The 20,444-nt window shown below is 50.0% G+C and overlaps 1 protein-coding gene across 1 annotated transcript; it reads right to left on the minus strand.

The window, feature by feature from the left end:
* Positions 1 to 5,000: 5,000 nt before the first annotated feature.
* LOC144611411 (uncharacterized) lies at positions 5,001 to 16,430 on the minus strand. The gene is made up of 7 exons (XM_078430480.1): positions 16,275 to 16,430; positions 15,518 to 16,211; positions 11,383 to 11,453; positions 9,198 to 9,266; positions 6,912 to 6,966; positions 6,044 to 6,080; positions 5,001 to 5,037 (listed from the first exon to the last, which is right to left on the minus strand). Exons 1-7 carry the CDS (start codon positions 16,428 to 16,430, stop codon positions 5,001 to 5,003), a joined length of 1,119 nt encoding a protein of 372 aa, XP_078286606.1.
* Positions 16,431 to 20,444: the final 4,014 nt, after the last annotated feature.

Raw genomic sequence — 20,444 nt, forward strand, 5'->3', positions numbered from 1 at the left:
ATATCATATCATATATATACAGCCGGAAACAGGCCTTTTCGGCCATCCAAGTCCGTGCCGCCCAGCGATCCCCGCACATTAACACTATCCTACACCCACTAGGGACAATTTTTACATTTACCCAGCCAATTAACCTACATACCTGTACGTCTTTGGAGTGTGGGAGGAAACTGAAGATCTCGGAGAAAACCCATGCAGGTCACGGGGAGAACGTACAAACTCCTTACAGTGCAGCACCCGTAGTCAGGATCGAACCTGAGTCTCCGGCGCTGCATTCGCTGTAAAGCAGCAACTCTACCGCTGCGCCACCGTGATTCGACTAGCCAAAGGGTGGCATGGTGGCGCAGTGGGTAGAGCTACTGCCTCACAGCGCCAGAGACCCGGGTTCAATCCTGACCTGTGTGTGTGGAGTTTGCACGTTCTCCCCGTGACCCGCGTGGGTTTTCTCCGGGTGCTCCGGTTTCCTCCCACGCTCCAAAGACGTGCGGGTTTGTAGGTTAACTGGCTTTGGTGTAGGTGTAAATTGCACCCTAGTGGGCGTAGGATAGTGTTAGTGTGCGGGGATCGATGGTCGACACAGATTGTCCTGAGGGGTGTACAGGATATAACCTTAGGGGTGATCGGGTGGATCATTGGTCGGCGTGGACTCGGTGGCTCAAGGGCATGTTTCCATGTGTATCTCTAATCCAAACTAAAGCAGACACAAACACAAGACTCTCGGCTGAAGTTCCAATGCAGAACGTAGAGGGCAGAGGCAGAGTCATGGAACTAGGCCGAAGGTAGACACAAAAAGTTGGAGTGACTCAGTGGGTCAGGCAGCATCTCTGGAGAGAAGGAATGGGGGACGTTGCGGCCCTTTGGCCCAGCAAGTCCACACAAACCATTAAACACCCGTCCACACCGACCCCATTTCACTCCACACCCACCCCCATAAACTCCTTCTATCGCTGTGCTCCACACACGGGGCAAGTTACACGTCACAAACGACCCGACCAGCCTCCAGAGTGATGAGAGTCTAGTGTGTTTAATTGTCGTGACAGACGGCAGACAACAGAACAGAACGTGCGGTGGTAGGCAGGAACTGCAGATGCTGGTTTTAAACCGAAGATAAGACACAAAATGCTGGAGTAACCCAGTTGGGACAGGCAGCATCTCTAGAGAGAAGGGATGGGTGACGTTTCGGATGGAGACCGTGGTCTGAAGAGTCTGAAGAAAAGTTTGAAGAAGGGTCTCAACCCATTCCTTCTCTCCAGAAACGCTGAGTTACTCCCAGCATTCTGTATCCAGAACAGAACACACTGCATTTTAACACATCTCCAAACGCAATGACACACAGATAATAATCAATAAATCAATAAATTAATAACTGGAATACTGGGTAACCATGACAGTGCAAATCAAAAGTTTCGTTTAGTTTAGAGATACAGAATGCAGGCCATTCGGCCCACTGAGTCCGTGCCAACCTGCGATCACCCATACACTTGTTCTATACCTACACACACTAGGGATAATATTTACAGAAGCCAATTAACCTACAAACCCGCACGTCTTTGGGATGTGGAAGGAAAGTGGAGCGCCCAGAGGAAACCCACGCGGTCACGGGGAGAACGCCCGATTTAGTTTAGTGATACAGATCAGAGCCCACCGAGTCCACGTCACCAGCAATCACACAGACACAAGTTCTATTCTGTACACTGGGGACAATTTACAGAGGGCCAATTAACCCACAAACCAGCACATCTTTGGGGATGTGGGAGGAGACCGGAGGCAACCCACATGGTCTCTCTCTTTCTCTCTCTCTCTCGCTCTCTCTCTCTCTCTTTATATATATATATTTCTCTCTCTCTATCTATATCTCCCTCTCCCCCTCTCCCCCTCTCTCTCTCTCTCTCTCTCTCTCTCTCTCTCTCTCTCTCTCTCTCTCTCTCTCTCTCCCTCTCTCTCTCTCTCTCTCTCTCTCTCTCTCTCTCTCTCTCTCTCTCTCTCTCTCTCTCTCTCTCTCTCTCTCTCTCTCTCTCCCCTCTCCCTCTCTCTCCCTCTCCCTCTCTCTCTCCCCTCTCCCCCTCTCTGTCTCCTTCCCTCAAGGGGGGAGGAGAGGGGGAGGGGGGAGGGAGGGGGACAGGGGTCAGAGGAGGCTGGAGAGGTCACATGGCTGCTGAGTCAGCAGGTGGAGGGCGATGTGTGGGTCATTAAACAGGTCTCAGTGTCGGTCACCAGATACCCCACTGCTATTAATACCTGTGGTGGATTAGCCTGGTATTGGGTGGCTGCACTGATCACAACCCCAGCTGGTCACACACAGCCCACACACACACAGACGAACACACACACACGCACACACACACACACACGCACGCACACGCACACACACGCACACACACGCACACACACACACGGCCGGTACACAAGGCCACCAGAGGAGTGGATCGGGTAGACGCACACAGTCTTCTGCCCAAAGTTGGGGAATCGAGAACCAGAGGGTGTAGGGTTAGTGTGTCGGAAGGAACTGCAGATGTTGGTTTAAACCGAAGATAGACACAAAAAGCTGGAGTAATTCAGCGGGCCAGGCAGCATCTTTGGAGAGAAGGAATGGGTGACGTTTCGGGTCTGAATAAACATCTCGACCCGAAACGTCACCCGTTCTCTCCAGAGGCGCTGCCTGGCCCGCTGAGTTACTCCAGCTTTTCGTGTCCATCTGACACAGGGTTAAGGTGAGGGGGGGAAAAATTTAAATGAAATCATGAGGGGAATAGATCGTGTGGACCCACAGAGTCTCTTGCCCAATGTAGGGGAATCAAGAACCAAGGACATAGGTTCAAGGTGAAGGGGAAAAGATTTAATAGGAATGTGAGGGGTACCTTTGTCACACAAAGTGTGGTGGGTGTATGGAACGAGCTGCCAGAGGAGGTAGTTGAGGCGACGTTTAAGAAATATTTAGACAAGTACGTGGATCGGACAGGTTTAGAGGGATATGGACCAAGCGCAGGCAGGTGGGACTAGTGTAGCTGGGGCATGTTGGCCGGTGTGGGCAAGTTGGGCCGAGGGGCCTGTTTCCACACTGTATCACTCAATGGTTCTATGAGTCTAATCGTCTAGTCTTTCGCAATCAGCTCCTACTTGCCTTCATTCACACACAGGCACGCGCACACATACACACATACACACACACCCACATGTACACACATGCACATGCACGCACACGCACATGCACATGCAGATGTACATGTGTCCTTGTGCATGTGTGTACATGTGCGTGTATGTGTGTGTACATGTGCGTGTGTGTGTATGTGTGTGTATGTGTGTGTACATGTGCGTGTGTGTATGTGTGTGTACATGTGCGTGTGTTTGTGTATGTGTATGTGTGCTGGTGCCTGTGCGTGAATGAAGGCATGCAGGAAGGAGGGGGTGAGAGGAGGGGGGAGGGGGGGAGGAAGGAAGGGGAGAGGGGGGAGAGAGAAAAGAGGGGGAGAGAAGTGGGGGGAGGGGGAGAGAGGAGGGGAAGAGGTGGGTGAAAGAAGGAGGGGAGGGGGAGAGAGAAGGAGGGGAGAGGGGGGAGAGAGAGGAGGGGAGGGGGAGAGAGAGGAGGGGAGGGGGAGAGAGAAGGAGGGGAGGGGGGGAGAGAGAAGGAGGGGAGAGGGGGGAGAGAGAGGAGGGGAGGGGGAGAGAGAAGGAGGGGAGAGGGGGAGAGAGAAGGAGGGGAGAGGGGGAGAGAGAAGGAGGGGAGAGGGGGAGAGAGAAGGAGGGGAGGTGGGTGAAAGAAGGTGGGGAGGTGGAGAGAGAAGGAGGGGAGGGGGAGGAGACAGAGGAGGGGGAGGAGGGAGGGAAAGAAAGGAATGAGCCAGAGTAAGACAGAGAGGGGGGCAGCCGCCCATGGTTTAATCATTTATACTCAGACTGGGAGCAGCCCCCGACTCAGAGAGACGAGAGGAAGTCCATTCACACGGCAGCAGAGTGAGGGTCTTTTAAAAAAATACCAGGGGTGGTGATGGGGGGTGGGGGGGTTTTGAGAGAGAGAGAAGCCAAGAGCCCAGCAAGGAGGATTGAGAAGGTGAACCTAGCTAAGCAACTCTAGTCCTTGGGCTGCGTAGATTAGCTGATAGTTTGTCCCAGTCTCGAGACACTTTGCAGTGGAGCCCAAAGTAGGGGAGGTGGGGGGTAGGGGACGAGGGTTGCCAACTGTCCCGTATTAGCCGGGACATCCCGTATTTTGAGCTAAATTAGTTTGCCCCGTATGGGACCGCCCTTGTCCAGTATTAGTAGGGTTGCCGACTTCCTCACTCCCAAATACGGGACAAAGGGTGACGTCACCCACGTGACCTCACCCAGCCAGCGGGCACGTGCTCCCGCTCCACCAATGGCGGCCGCCTTTGTCCCATATTTGGGAGTGAGGAAGTTGGTAAACCCTAAGGGGAGGGGGGAAGGGGTGGATTGCAGTTGGGAGAGAAGGGGTGGGGTGGATGAGGGGAGAGAGACAGTAGAGAGGGGCTTCCCTGGGGAGTCAGACCCTACATCCAGCCTGTGGGTGGGGGAGTCAACAGACCGTGGTGGAAGGGGCTTGGTGCCCGGCGTGAATCCAAAGGTGGACACAGTAACTCAGCGGGTCAGGCAGCATCTGTGGAGAACGTGGATGGGTGACGTTTCACAGAGCGCTGGAGTAACTCAGCGGGACAGGCAGCATCTGTGGAGAACGTGGATGGGTGACGTTTCACAGAGTGCTGGAGTAACTCAGCGGGACAGGCAGCATCTGTGGAGAACGTGGATAGGTGATGTTTCGGGTCAGGACCCTTCTTCAGACTGATTGTGGCGGGTTGTGTGAGGGGGGGGGTGGTGGGGGGGGGGGATAAACTGTGGCGGTTCCTAAGGGCAGGGAGTTTACAAAATAGTAACGAGAGACCGTCAGTGAACACAAAGCGTGGAACGCAGGCTGGTGGCCGGAGGTGCCTCTGCCTGAGGGCGTTGGGGAGACCACTGGCTGAGACCCTGCCCACACATGGACCCGTCTAGTGCTCCGGCTGGTCAAAGATGTTCGCAATGGTTCTGGAAGAGAGAGAAGATCATTGCAATTAAAACACAAAGTACTCGTGCCATGATACGATACGATACGATGATACGATACGATATGATAATGATAACGATACGATACGATACGAATGATACGATACGATATGATAATGATAACGATACGATACGATACGATAGAACTTTGTTCTATCGAGGCCGCCATTGGTGGAGCAGGAGCACGTGGCCGCTGGCTGGGTGAGGTCACGTGGGTGCGCGGGGCGGTGACGTCACCTTGTCCTGTATTTGGGAGTGAGGAAGTTGGCAACCCTCTCCGTGACTATCCCGTGATCTGGGGCTGGAACAGGGGTGAGGTCCAGGAGACTCATCCCAAAGATGGGTTCACAAGGACGAAGGGGGATCTCAGTGAAACTTACCGAATAGTGAGAGGCCCGGATAGAGTTGACGTGGAGAGGATGTTTCCATTAGTGAGAGAGTCTAGGACCAGAGCGCACAGCCCCAGAATTAAAGGACGTTTCTTTAGGAAGGAATTTCTTTAGTCAGAGGGTGGTGAATCTGTGGAATTCACTGTCACAGACGGCTGTGGAGGCCAAGTCAGTGGATATTTTTAAGGTAGAGATAGAAAGAGATAGAAAGATTCTTGATTAGTGCGGGTGTCAGGGGTAATGGGGAGAAGGCAGGAGAATGGGGTTGAGTGGGGAAGAAAGATCAGCCATAACTGAATGACAGAGAGGACTTGATGGGCCGAATGGCCTAATTCTGCTCCTAGAACTTATGAACTTAGGAGGCAGGAGGCTGAACAAGGGAATTGCAAATAAAACCGCCAGATAAATCAGAGACATCGATCGGGCAAAGGAATTGGACTATTATCCTCGAGACCGGATCCGTCACCCGCCCTTTTCCTCCAGAGAAGCTGCCGAGATGCCCCAGCGCTTTGTGTCTATCTTCGGTACAAACCAGCATCTGCAGTTCCTTCCCACACAAGAAAGTTGCCTCTGGTGTCCAACAGGAAAGCTTTACTTACTGATATATTGTTGATGAGAACTCATCCACGTAGCTCCCTGGATGGAAGGAAAAGGCAGGTGTTTAGTTGTTGTTCAAATGGCCATCGCCTGCCACTCAGTGAATGCATTTTTAGAGTTGCAGAGCTGTACAGCATGGACACAGGCCTTTCGGCCCAACTTCCCCATGCTGGCCAAGATGTCTACCATATCCATTTACTTGCATTTGGATTCACCTCTAACCCATTGCGAACATTGGACTTTGTTTATGGAACTGAGTCATCGAGTGATACAGGGCGGACACAGGCCCTTCGGCCCAACTTGCCCACACCGGCCAACATGTCCCATCTACACTGGTCCCATCTGCCCGCGTTTGGCCCATGTCCCTCTAAATATGTCCTATCCATGTACCTGTTTAACTGTTTCTTAAATGTTGCGATCGTCTCTGCCTCGACTACCTCCTCTGGCAGCGTGGAAACAGGCCCTTCGGCCCACCGAGTCCACACCGACCAGCGATCCCCGCACATTAACGCTACCCGACACACACTAGGGACAATTTACATTCATACCAAGCCAATTAACCTACCAATCAGCATGTCTTTGGAGAGTGGGAGGAAACTGAAGATCTCGGGGAAAACCCACGCAGGTCGCGGGGAGAACGTACAAACTCCGTACAGACAGCACCCGTGGTCAGGATCGAACCCGGGTCTCCGGCGCTGTGAGGCAGCGGCTCTACCCGCTGTGCCACCGTGCCGCCCCTAAGTTTTGGTCTGCCCTGCCCTGGGAGAAAGACTGTGACCATGCACTTATCTACACCCCTCACGAATGTAGAAACCTCCACCAGGTCCCATCTATACCCTGCTGCAAGACAATGTAACACTCTCCACTTACCTGGTTTGCAAACGGTTTCACATATTACTGGACAGACGTAGCAGAACTGGCAGTACTGTGGGGAGAGAGAGGAAACGGGTGATAGTTTGGGGATGAGACATGGACATAACACTGGTGACATTCCATTGCGTGGATGATCAGTGGGGGCAGAGCAGCAAGTTATCTGGGCCGTGACTCCATCCATCGGAAGCAGCGAACACGTTTTATCACTCAACGTGCCTCGCCGAGCCGGCAAGTTCATGGTCATCAGTGAGAGGAGCAGAATTAGGCCATTCGGCCCATCAAGTCTTCTCCGCCATTCAGTCATGGCTGTTCTATCTCTCCTCTTCTCACCCCATTCTCCTGCCTTTTTCCCATAACCCCTGACACCCGTACTAGTCAAGAATCTATCTATCTCTGGCTTAAAAATATCCACTGCCTTGGCCTCCACAGCCTTCTGTGGCAATGAATCCTACAGATTCACCACCCTCTGACTAAAGAAATTCCTCCTCATCTCCTTCCTAAAGGAACATCGATTAATTCTGAAGCTATGACTAGAGTATTATCTGAATGGTGTCAAGTTAGGAACAGGGGACGTACAACGAGATCTGGGTGTCCTAGTGCGTCAATCACTGAAAGGAAGCATGCAGGTACAGCAGGCAGTGAAGAAAGCCAATGGAATGTTGGCCTTCATAACAAGAGGAGTCTGAGTATAGGAGCAAAGAGGTCCTTCTGCAGTTATACAGGGCCCTAGTGAGACCGCACCTGGAGTACTGTGTGCAGTTTTGGTCTCCAAATTTGAGGAAGGATATTCTTGCTATTGAGGGCGTGCAGCGTAGGTTTACTAGGTTAATTCCCGGAATGGTGGACTATCATATATTGAAAGACTGGAGCGACTAGGCTTGTATACACTGGAATTTAGAAGGATGAGAGGAGATCTTTTCGAAATGTATAAGATTATTAAGGGGTTAGACACGTTAGAGGCAGGAAACATGTTCCCAATGTTGGGGGAGTCCAGAACAAGGGGCCACAGTTTAAGAATAAGGGGTAGGCCATTTAGAACTGAGATGAGGAAAAACCTTTTTCAGTCAGAGAGTTGTGAATCTGTGGAATTCTCTGCCTCAGAAGGCAGTGGAGGCCAATTCTCTGAATGCATTCAAGAGAGAGCTAGATAGAGCTCTTAAGGATAGCGGAGTCAGGGGGTATGGGGAGAAGGCAGGAACGGGGTACTGATTGAGAATGATCAGCCATGATCACATTGAATGGCGGTGCTGGCTCGAAGGGCCAAATGGCCTCCTCCTGCACCTATTGCCTATGACCTCTAGCCTTAGATTCTCCCACTATTGGAAATATCCTCTCCACATCCACTCAATCCAGCCCTTTCACTATTCATTAAGTTTCAATGTATAATGTATATTATATGCTGTATATATTGTAAAATATGATTTATATATGATATATTATATAGTATGATACATATTAATTATACATTATTATACTTGTAGGAAAGTAACTACAGATGCTGGTACAAATCGAAGGTATCACAAAAAGCTGGAGTTACTCAGCGGGTCAGGCAGCATCTCAGGAGAGGATGGGTGACGTTTAGGGTCTCGACCCGAAACGTCACCCATTCCTTCTCTCCAGAGATGCTGTCTGATCCGCTGAGTTACTCCAGCACTTTGTGTCTACCTGCTAATTAAAATATTATATGAATATATAATAATATATTATTATACAACATATAATAATAATAATTGTATATTATTATCCAATGTATAATATTATTGTACAACATATTCATCCAGTTGTGGATGAATCTATGATGTTTATGGCATGTGATCTACTCATCCAGATGTGGATAATCTATGATGTTTATGGCATGTGATCTATTCATCCAGATGTGGATGAGTCTATGATGTTTATGGCATGTGATCTATTCATCCAGATGTGGATGAATCTATGATGTTTATGGCATGTGATCTATTCATCCAGATGTGGATGAGTCTATGATGTTTATGGCATGTGATCTATTCATCCAGATGTGGATGAATCTATGATGTTTATGGCATGTGATCTATTCATCCAGATGTGGATGAATCTATGATGTTTATGGCCTGTGATCTATTCATCCAGATGTGGGTGTGTCCTGGATCGTACATGACCCTAACGTTTCTCCACAGACGGGGATCATGGACTGATGAGTCTTGCGCTGCTGGCATGCTGCAATGGTGGGCTGCAATGGTGGGCTGCAATGGTGGGCTGCAATGGTGGGCTGCAATGGTGGGCTGCCCGTCACAGGTTCCTTACCTTGCAGTCTTCGCAGTGCTCACTCTTGTCACCCTCTTGGCACGGGCACTTATCGCATTCCCCGCAGTGCTGTGGGAAGAAGACACGTGCGTCACTGGAGGCCCTGCAGCAGCCTGGGCCTCAATTAGAGATCGGGCCCCTTTCCAACATGTTGGTCAGGCCACTTCTAGAGTGTCGTGCAGATGCTGGTTTAAACCGAAGATAGGCACAAAAAGCTGGAGTAACTCAGCGGGACGGGCAGCATTGAGTGACGTTTCGGGTCGTGTCTCGAGCCAAAATATCACCCATTCCTTCTTTCCAGAGATGCTGCCTGTCCCGCTGAGCTACCCCAGCTTTTTGTGTCTATCTTCAGTTTAGATTATTGTGTTCAGTTCTGGGCACCATGTTATAGGAAAGATGTTGTCAGGATGGGAAGAGTGCAGAGAAGATTTATGAGGATATATCAGTCTGATGAAGGGTCTCGACCCGAAACGTCACCCATTCCTTCTCTCCTGAGATGCTGCCTGACCCGCTGAGTTACTCCGGCATTTTGTGAATATTGACACGTCATTGTCGATGTACATTTGAGACTGTGGGTGTGGCAGCTCATGATTGTGTAAGTTGAGGGGCGTGTTATTAATAATAGTGCGATGACTCACTATTGATATGGAGGTGGGTGTGACATAGTTGGTGTCAAAGGTAAGCAAGATCACTGGGTACAGATTGCTTTGAGGACTCACTAACTGGGTCCCAGGTTGAGGGTGGGACATAGGGTTGCCAACTTCCTCACTCCCAAATAAGGGACAAAGGGCGACGTCACCGCCCCGCGCCCCACGTGACCTCGCCCAGCCAGCGGCCACGTGCTCCCGCTCCACCAATGGCGGCCGCCATTGGTGGAGCGGGAGCACATGGCCACTGGCTGGGTGAGGTCACTTGGGGGCGCGGGGCGGTGACATCACCCTTTGTCCCTTATTTGGGAGTGAGGAAGTTGGCAACCCTACCAATACGGGACAAGGGCGGTCCCGTACGGGACAAACTAATTTAGCCCTAAATACGGGATGTCCTGGCTAATACGGGACAGTTGGCAACCCTAGTGTGACACTATAATCACAGGATCAGTTATTTTGCGAGTACCTTCAGTTATCAAATTACAGGGCGGCACGGTGGCGCAGCGGTAGAGTTGCTGCCTCACAGCTCCCGAGACCCGGGTTCGATACTGACCACGGGTGCTGTCTGTACAGTTTTACGTTCTCCCCGTGAGCTGTGTGGGTTTTCTCCAGGTGCCCTGGTTTCCTCCCACACTCCGAAGAAGTGCGGGTTTGTGGGTTATTTGACTTCGGTAAGTTGTGCCTCGTGCGTGTGGGATAGTGCTAGTGTGCGGGGATCGCTGGTCGGTGGGCCGAAGGGCCTGTTTCCGCGTTGTATCTCGAAAGTCTAATCTGTGTGAATGTGTCGGTTAGTTTTCCCGCACTGTGTGTGTGTGTGTGTGTGTGTGTGTGTGTGTGTGTGTGTGTGTGTGTGTGTGTGTGTGTGTGTGTGTGTGTGTGTGTGTTTAGTTTTAGTTTAGAGATACAGCGCGGAAAGAGGCCCTTCGGCCCATTGAGTCCGCGCCGACAAGCGATCCCCGCACACTAACACTATCCTACACTCACGAGGGACAATTTACACTTACACCAAGCCACTGAACCTACAAAGCTGTAGTGTGTTTATCACTGATGCCAGGGCTTGGCGTTCCCCTCATGCCCGGCCTACATTGCCACTTGCATCCTGGCGAGAGGGCCGCCCGCCCATGTGCTGGTGGGAGGTGCCCAGAGTCTGTGACTCAGTCTGCTGTGGGAGCGGTCACGGTGGCGCAGCGGTAGAGTTGCCGCCTTATAGTAAATGCAGCGCCGGAGACCCGGGTTCGATCCCGACCACGGGTGCTGTCTGTGCGGAGTTTGCACATTCTCCCCATGACCTGCGTGGGTTTTCTCCGAGATCTTCGGTTTCCCCCCCACACTCCAAAGACGTGCGGGTGTGTAGGTTAATTGGCTTGGTGTGAATGTAAAAATTGTCCCCAGTGTGTGTGTAGGATAGTGTTAGTGTGCGGGGATCGCTGGTCGGCGAGGACCCGGTGGGCCGAAGGGCCTGTTTCCGTGCTGTATCTCTAAGCTACACTAAACCAGCCCAGTGGCCCCCCTGACCAGCCCGCGCCCCACTGTCTCACCTCACAGAAGGCACAGTAGTGGCAAAGACTGCCGTCCTTGTAGTCCTCTTCGTCATCTTCATCATCATCCCCTGCAGCCAGGCAACAAAAGGATAAAGGATTGGAACAGTGAACAAAGGGGGGAACATCCCTCACCACATGGCTGTGCAGCGGGTAGAACTGCTGCCTCACAGCGCCACACACCCGCGCTCGATTCTGACTACAACTGCTGTCTGTGCGGAGTTTGCACGTTCTCCATGTGACCGTGTGAGTTTCCTCCCACACTTCAACGACGTGCAGGTTTGTAGGTTAATTGGCTTTGGTAAAATTTGAACTGTCCCCAGTGTGCGTAGGACTGCACTAGTATGCGAGGTGATCGCCGTTCAGCACGGACTCGATGGGCCGAAGGGCTTGTTTCAATGGATATGGATTGGTGAATGGATATTTTTAAGGCAGAGAGAGATAGCTTCTCGATTAGTACGGTTATGGGTGAGAGGGCAGGAGAATGGGGTTAGGATGGAGAGATAGAGCAGCCATGATTGAATGGCGGAGCAGACTTGATGGGCCGAATGTCCTAATTCTACTCCTATCACTTATGAACTTTCCACGCTGCGTCTCTAAAGTCTAAAGGCTTCCCAGTCCCCACCTTCTCAAGGGCAATAAATGACAGCGAAACCCAGATTTAAATGAGTAAAAGGAAATAGAACAAAGAGAAGCTCACAAAGCAGCAACTTCACTAGAACAGCACAGACCCAGGTCAAGACAAGAAGTATGTCATGCGTTTGCTATTGTGGAGGAAGGAACAACAAGGTTGTGCCAATGACCTTGTGATCCTTGTGGCCCAAACTCAACATTGCTCGTGGGGTTAAAAACCTGCCATTGTATTCAGGATTGTTGAAGTACTGGGGCGGTCACGGTGGTGGCGCGGCGGGTAGAGTTGCTGCCTGACAGCGAATGCCACGCCGGAGACCCGGGTTCGATCCCGACCACGGGCGCTGTCTGTACGGAGTTTGTACGTTCTCCCCGTGACCCGCGTGGGTTTTCTCCGAGACCTTCGGTTTCCTCCCACACTCCAAAGACGCACAGGTTTGTAGGTTAATTGGCTTGGTGCATGTGTAAAAATTGTCCCTAGTGCGTGTAGGATAGTGTTGGTGGGTAGGGATCGCTGGTCGGCGCGGACCCGGTGGGCCGAAGGGCCTGTTTCCGCGCTGTATCTCAAAACTAAACTAAACTGCTGCACATCTAGATTTCAGATTTAGATTTAGAGATACAGCGCGGAAACAGGCCCTTCGTCCCACCGAGTCCGCGCCGCCCAGCGATCCCCGCACACTAACACTATCCTACACTCACTAGGGACAATTCTTTACATTTACCCAATCAATTAACCTACATACCGGTACATCATTGGAGTGTGGGAGGAAACCGAAGATCTCGGAGAAAACCCACGCAGGTCACGGGGAGAACGTACAAACTCCGTACAGATGGTGCCCGTAGTCAGGATTGAACCTGAGTCCCTAGTGCGTGTAGGATAGTGTTGGTGGGTGAGACATTGGATTATCTACATCTGGTGGCTTAGAATAGTCACCCTGAACTAGGTTACTGCCCAATTCATGAACAATATTCAACATAATCAGCACTTTAACAACGCGGTCAACATTGCCAATCTGACAGCATCTGGTTAACCCGTGGAGATAGAGTGGTAAAGTCTGTGGAATTCGTTGCCAAAGACGTGCGGGTTTGTAGGTTGTGCAGGAAGGAACTGCAGATGCTGGTTTAAACTGAAGGTGGACACAAAATGCTGGAGTAACTCAGCGGGACAGGCAGCATCTCGGCAGAGGAGGAATGAGTGACGTTTCGGGTTGAGACTCTTCTTCAGACTGGTTAGGGGTAAGGGAAACGAGAGATATAGATGGTGATGTGGAGAGATAAAGAACAATGAATGAACGATATGCAAAAAAGTAATGATGATAAAGGACGTTGTTAGCTATTTGTTGGGTGAGAACGAGAAGCTGGTGCGACTTGGGTGGGGGAGGGATGGAGAGAGAGAGGGAATGCTGGGGTTACTTGAATTGAGAGAAATCAATGTTCATACCACTGAGCAGTAAGCTGCCCGAGCGAAATATGTGGTGCTGTTCCTCCAATTTGCATTTAGCCTCACTCTGACAATGGAGGAGACCAAGGTCAGAAAGGACAGTGTGGGAATGGGAAGGAGAATTAATGTGTTTAGCAACCGGGAGATCAGGTGGACTGAGCGAAGGTGTTCAGCGAAATGATCGCCCAGTCTATGTTTAGTTGGGTGACTGATTAAACTAAATTTAATAGGAATAGGTGACGTTTCAGGTCGAGACCCTCCTGCAGACTGTCATATGAGGAAAGATTGAAAAGACTGGAGTTTAGAAGGAAGAGAGGGGATCTTATAGAGACAAATAAAATTAGAAAAAGGACTGAACAAGCTAGAAGCAGGAAAAATGTTCCCAATGTTGTGGGAGTCCAGAACCAGGGGCCACACAGTCTTAGAATAAAGGGGAGGCCATTTAAAACTGAGGTGAGAAGGAACTTTTTCACCCAGAGAGTTGTGAATTTGTGGAATTCTCTGCCACAGAAGGCAGTGGAGGCCAAATCACCGGATGAATTTAAGAGAGAGTTAGATAGAGGCTAGTGGAATCAAGAGATATGGGGAGAAGGCAGGCACGGGTTACTGATTGTGGATGATCAGCCATGATCACAATGAATGGTGGTGCTGGCTCGAAGGGCCGAATGGCCTCCTCCTGCACCTATTTTCTATGTTTCAGACTGAACTATCTTCGGGTTTGTAGGTTAATTGCCCCGAGTGTGTAGGGAGTGGATGAATACACACAAATTCAATCAGTCTGAAGAAGAGTCCCAACCTAAAATGTCACCTACCACGTTCTCCAGAGATGCTGCCTGACCCACTGAGTTACTCCAGCACTCTGTGTCTTCTAATAGTTGATGACAAATGCACAAACTCTCCTCTTCCTACCTCTCCCCTCTCTCCTTCTCCACACTCTCCCCCTCCTTCTCATCCCTCTCCCCTCCCTCGCTCTCCCTTCCCTCCCTCCCCACACTATCCCTCCCTCCCTCTCCCTTTCTCCCTCTCCTCTCCCCGCCCTCTCACCGTGCCTTGAATCAAAAATAAACCCGCTGCAAGATCTTCTGACGTTAGTCAAATATAACTTCAAGGGCACAGTTTTAGTTTACGATCCAGCGCGGAAACAGGCCCTTCGGCCCACCGAGTCCATGCCGACCATCGATTGTTATCGCATTTTCTCATCCACTCACGACACACTAGGGGTCAATTTAACAGAGGGGCCGATTAACCTACAAACCCGCACGTCTTTCGGACGTGGGAGGAAACCAGAGCACCCGGAGGAAACCCACGTGGTCACGGGGAGAACGTGCAAACTCCAGGATCGAACCCGGGTCTCTGGTGCTGCTAGGCAGCGGCTCTACCCGCTGCGCCACCGTGCCGCCCACAGTTTTGTTGATGTCGTGTTTCAACAAAAATGTTGATATAAAACAGAGGGAATTTCTACCTCTTGTTCCAGCCACAGCCAATTAAAAAAATCATCCAATTTCAATTTCAGCTCCTTGATTTTTGTTGGGGATTATCGAAGCTTCTGTCTCAAGTTAATAAATGAATGACCCTGAATCTTTCAGTCAAAAACCACCTCTCATCTCAGTACACCCTGCAGCATGCAAGGAAATAAATCGGAGTGACCACTTGCATATTTCATAATCTGGTTTTATTTTAAATATGTTTGATAAAAAAAAGGTTTCAATGATTTGCAACAATGTCTTTAGCAAGAAGCTGGCAGACCAATTATTAGTTGATATCAACCTTTACAACATCCAAAAGCCCAGTTAATTGAGCAGGCTTTAAAAAGGACTGGCATCCAATTCAGAAGGTGCTACAATCACAGGGCTCCACAAAGCTCGAAACAATAGATTCCGAAAATATGTCAAGGTTGGCACTCCGTTATTTTCCGTTGGTGTTGCTCGGGTAACACTTCTAATCCTTACAGAAGAGGTTTAATAGAATGTCTGACAGCCGAGAGGCGGCTTTCAAGGAAGACACTTAGTAACGATCTCTAGTTCAGTGTGCAAGTGCTTTGTTTTCCTATTTAATTATCGTTACCTTCCTTATCTTCCTTCTTGTCATCATCATCATCATCATCATCGTCGTCGTCGTCATCGTCGTCGTCGTCATCATCATCATCATCATCATCATCATCATCATCATCATCGTCATCATCTCCATGTTCATGCTTCTTGTGGTGGTGTTTGTCATCATCATCGTCGTCATCATCATCATCATCATCATCATCATCATCATCATCATCATCATCATCATCATCATCATCATCGTCATCGTCATCATCATCATCATCATCATCATCATCATCATCATCATCATCATCATCATCATCATCATCATCATCATCATTATCATCGTCATCATCATCATCGTCATCATCATCGTCGTCATCATCATCGTCGTCATCATCATCATCGTCGTCGTCATCATCATCGTCCTTGTCTTTATCATCATCATCATCATCATCATCATCATCATCGTCATCATCATCATCATCGTCCTTGTCTTTATCATCATCGTCATCGTCGTCATCATCATCGTCGTCATCATCATCGTCGTCATCATCATCATCGTCGTCGTCATCATCATCGTCCTTGTCTTTATCATCATCATCATCATCATCATCATCATCATCATCATCATCATCATCATCATCATCATCATCATCGTCATCATCATCATCGTCCTTATCTTTATCATCATCATCATCATCGTCGTCATCATCATCATCGTCCTTGTCTTTATCATCATCATCATCGTCATCATCATCGTCATCATCATCGTCGTCTTTCCCTACATCGTTGTCATCATCATCATCATCATCATCATCATCATCATCATCATCATGTGCCGCTGTGGCGGCCACTCCGCCCAGGCCAGGGCTGATGTTGAGCTGCAGGGAGCACACGAAGGTCAAGAGCAGGCAGAGGAGCCAGGCCTTTTGAGAAGCCATGCTGGCGCGGGGTGCGGGCTGTGGTCAGCAAGTAAATCCTCGGAGATCTCTTGGGGAAAATGTGTGAGCGTGGGGCTGGTCCAGAGCACAGTGAGGATCCAGGGAGGTCGAGCCGGGATAACTGTAGTCCACAAAATGGGCTTGGTTGATTACACCGGGTAGTGTGTGGTCTTGCAACACTTCCAATCCAATGGCAGGAGCAAATGAATGTGCGACTGAGTCATGGGGCTTGTAATATAGCAGCCCGGCTCCCGCATCACATTCCCATATTTGAACGGCCACGTACGCCACAGCTCATTCACTCCTCCAATGGGAGCAACGTTGCCTTGTCCATTGGCCGGTTATTTAAAGATGATTTCACTTTGTGTTTGCCAAGACGGTCTCAGTGTCAGTCAGTGGAAACAACCCTCTCCCCTCTCACCAACAAACCTCACAGCCCAATCTAACAATAGCCCGGCTCCCTGCGCTCAGAGAAAGCAAGCAATAAATCACTGCTCATCCTGGACACCACCCCATCCGTGATCCCAGGCCAGGGCTGACACTGGGAGAGGGAGGCATCACGGAGCAATGCCCATTGCTTGTTGTCAAAGATTCACCCTCCTCGTTCTATACCCAACTTCCCAAGAGCCATCAGTTGTAGGCTTGGTTAGTCACTGTGTGTCAGAAGTATTCAAGAGAGAGTTTGATTTAGCTCTATGGGCTAACGGAATCAATGGATATGGGGAGAAAGCAGGAACGGAGTACTGATTGTGGATGATCAGCCAATGGCGGGACTGTCATATGTTGAAAGACTGGAGCAACTAGGTTTGTATACACTGGAATTTAGAAGGATGAGAGGAGATCTTATTGAAACGTATAAGATTATTAAGGGGTTGGACACGTTAGAGACAGGAAACATGTTCCCAATGTTGGGGGAGTCCAGAACAAGGGGCCACAGTTTAAGAATAAGGGGTAGGCCATTTAGAACTGAGATGAGGAAAACCTTTATCAGTCAGAGAGTAGTGAATCTGTGGAATTCTCTGCCTCAGAAGGCAGTGGAGGCCAATTCTCTGAATGCATTCAAGAGAGAGCTAGATAGAGCTCTTAAGGATAGCGGAGTCAGGGGGTATGGGGAGAAGGCAGGAACGGGGTACTGATTGAGAATGATCAGCCAATGTCATATTGAATGGCGGTGTTGGCTTGAAGGGCCGAATGGCCGACACCAATTTTCTATGTTTCTGCGTTTCTGTCATTTTAGAAGCCTGCACTGTGAGTAGCTTGGGACTGGTGGATGTTCAGACTAACGTGATCCCTGCTTCCAGAAAACATGCAACATAGACACAAAGTGCTGGGATAACTCAGCGGGTCAGGCAGCATCTCTGGAGAACATGGAAAGGTGACGTTTCACAGAGTGCTGGAGTAACTCAGCGGGTCAGGCAGCATCTCTGGAGAACATGGAAAGGTGACGTTTCACAGAGTGCTGGAGTAACTCAGCGGGTCAGGCAGCATCTCTGGAGAACATGGAAAGGTGACGTTTCGGGTCGAGACCCTTCTTTAGACCTAATTCAATCTGATCTAAACCTAATATTATTGTCACGTGTACCGAGGTACAATGAAAACCTTTGTTTTGCACGATATCCAAATAGATCACATCTACTGTACATAAATACAATCAGTTCACACTCATATATATGGACACAGAATGCTGGAGTCACTCAGAGGGCGGTGAATCTGTGGAATTCTTTGCCACAGACGGCTGTGGAGGCCAAGTCAGTGGATATTTTTAAGGCAGTGATAGATTCTCGATTAGTGCGGGTGTCAGAGGTTATGGGGAGAAGGCAGGAGAATGGGGTTAGGAGGGAGAGATAGATCAGCCATGATTGAATGGTCTAGACTTGATGGGCCGAATGGCCAAGTTCTGCCTCTGTCACATGACCTCATGAACTCAGCAGGTCAGGCAGCATCTCTGGAGAAACGGAAACGGTGAAGTTTCGGGTCGAGACCCTTCTTCAGACTTCAGTTGAAACGTCATCTATTCCTGTTCTCCAGAGATGCCACCTGACCCGCTGAGTTACTCCAACTATCTTCGGTGTAAACCGGCATCTGCAGTTCCTCCCTACACAAGCTTAAGTTCAATAGGTGGAGCAAAGGGGAAGCTACCCGCTCAGCGCATCGATGTGGGGGACAAGAGACCCTGCCAGTCCCTTCAGGTGAGGCAGAGGTTCCCTTGCACCTCCTCCGACCTCATCTACTGGCTCAAAGTGTTCCAGATGCGGACTCTTATACATCGGCGAGACCAAACGCAGACTGGGCGATCGTTTCACTAAACACCTTCGCTCAGTCCGCCTGAACCTACCTGATCTCCCGGTTGCCAAACACTTTAATTCTCGATCCCATTCCCACACTGACCTTTCTGTCCTGGGTCTACTCCAGTGTCAGAGTGAGGCTAAACGCAAATTGGAGGAACAGCACCTCATATTTCGCTTGGGCAGCTGACAGCCCAGTGGTATGAACATTGATTTCTCTCACTTCAAATAACCCCGGCATTCCCTCCCCCTCCATCCCTCCCTCACCCAAGTCACACCAGCTTCTCGTTTTTACCCAACAAACAGCTAACAACGGCTGTTCGGCTGAACGCACCATGGGAACTACACACGCCCCCCTGCAGGGCCTATACATCAGGAGGTGCAGATCCAGAGCCAGCAACATTATGGGGGACCCCTACCACCCCAGCAACGGACTGTTCCAGCTGCTACGGTCAGGCAAACGCCTCCGCTGTCACGCTGTGAAAACAGAGAGGATGAGACGGAGTTTCTTCCCACAGGCCATCAGGACTGTTAACTCTCATATCACCAGGGACTAATTTACTGTATTAATTAATTTTTTTGTGTTGTGTCTTTTAAAAAAAAAAATCTATTGTGTTTTGTAGTTTTTGCACAATCCGCAGGCGTTGTCACTTTCATTTCACTGCACATCTTGTATGTGTATGGGACAAATAAAGTAGACTTGACTTGACTTGACTTGACTTGTTTCCTTTATCATCGTTACTTTTTTGCGTATCTTTCATTCATTGTTCTTTATCTCTCCACATCACCGTCTGTATCTCTCATTTCCCTTATCCCTAACCAGTCTGAAGAAGGGTCTCGACCCGAAACGTCGCCCATTCCCTCTCTCCAGAGAAGCTGCCTGTCCCGCTGAGTTACTCCGGCATTTTGTGTCTGCCTTCGGTTCAAACCAGCATCTGCAGTTCCACCCTGCACCCTTTATCAAACTGGCTTCCCTGAAACACCGTGAAAAGAGCAACCTATTAATAAATAAATTAGCAACTAATCAGTCCTATAATCCACCCTCGCGGAGGTCCAATGGTGGTGGCTGCACTGTTCCAATGTGCTGATGTGGTGCTGTGCTTTATATTTTGGTGTGTGTGTGTATAGATTTCCAAACTGCGGTCTTCTTGCAGATGGGAAATTGCTGGGACATAGAAACCTGAGCCCCAGCCTTCGTGAGCCTGAGGAATTCCACATGCCAACGGGCTGACACCATCCCCTCCGTGATTGGACGGCATCGCGGGTCTGGCGACTCTTCACGCCCGGTTATTTCCAGAGTGCCGCGATTTGCCGAGCTCACAGGTTCCGCTGCCCGTGTCGTGTTTGATGACCCTCGTGCAGGGTCTTTGTCAACGCTGGGGGGGGTCAAAACAACAAGTTCCAAAATTATCGCGGGCAAGAGAAGACCACTGGGACCTGCTCACTCTTCACCTTAACAGAATAAGGCCATTCGGCCCATCAAGTCTCTACTCCGCCATTCAACCACGGCTGACCTACCTCTCCCTCCTCACCCCATTCTCCTTCTCAACTCGCAGTCTAAATACACAGAGTGCTGGAGCAACTCAGCGGCTCAGGCAGCATCTCTGTAGAACATGCACAGGTGATGCTTCGGGCCGAGACCCTTAGAAACGTAGAAACATAGAAAATAGGTGCAGGAGGAGGCCATTCGGCCCTACGAGCCAGCACCGCCATTCATTGTGATCATGGC

Source organism: Rhinoraja longicauda, chromosome 40, assembly GCF_053455715.1.
Source record: "Rhinoraja longicauda isolate Sanriku21f chromosome 40, sRhiLon1.1, whole genome shotgun sequence".
NCBI lineage: Eukaryota > Metazoa > Chordata > Chondrichthyes > Rajiformes > Arhynchobatidae > Rhinoraja > Rhinoraja longicauda.

What these genes read in the sequence shown, in the direction of transcription:
- LOC144611411 (XM_078430480.1), bottom strand. Translation starts at nt 16,430, where the DNA reads ATGGCTTCTCAAAAGGCCTGGCTCCTCTGCCTGCTCTTGACCTTCGTG. An exon ending in TGAAACCGTTTGCAAACCAG is followed by an intron (nt 6,081 to 6,911) that starts GTAAGTGGAGAG and finishes CCTTCCATCCAG; the next exon opens with GGAGCTACGTGGATGAGTTC. An exon ending in TTCTCATCAACAATATATCA is followed by an intron (nt 5,038 to 6,043) that starts GTAAGTAAAGCT and finishes TCTCTCTTCCAG; the next exon opens with AACCATTGCGAACATCTTTG.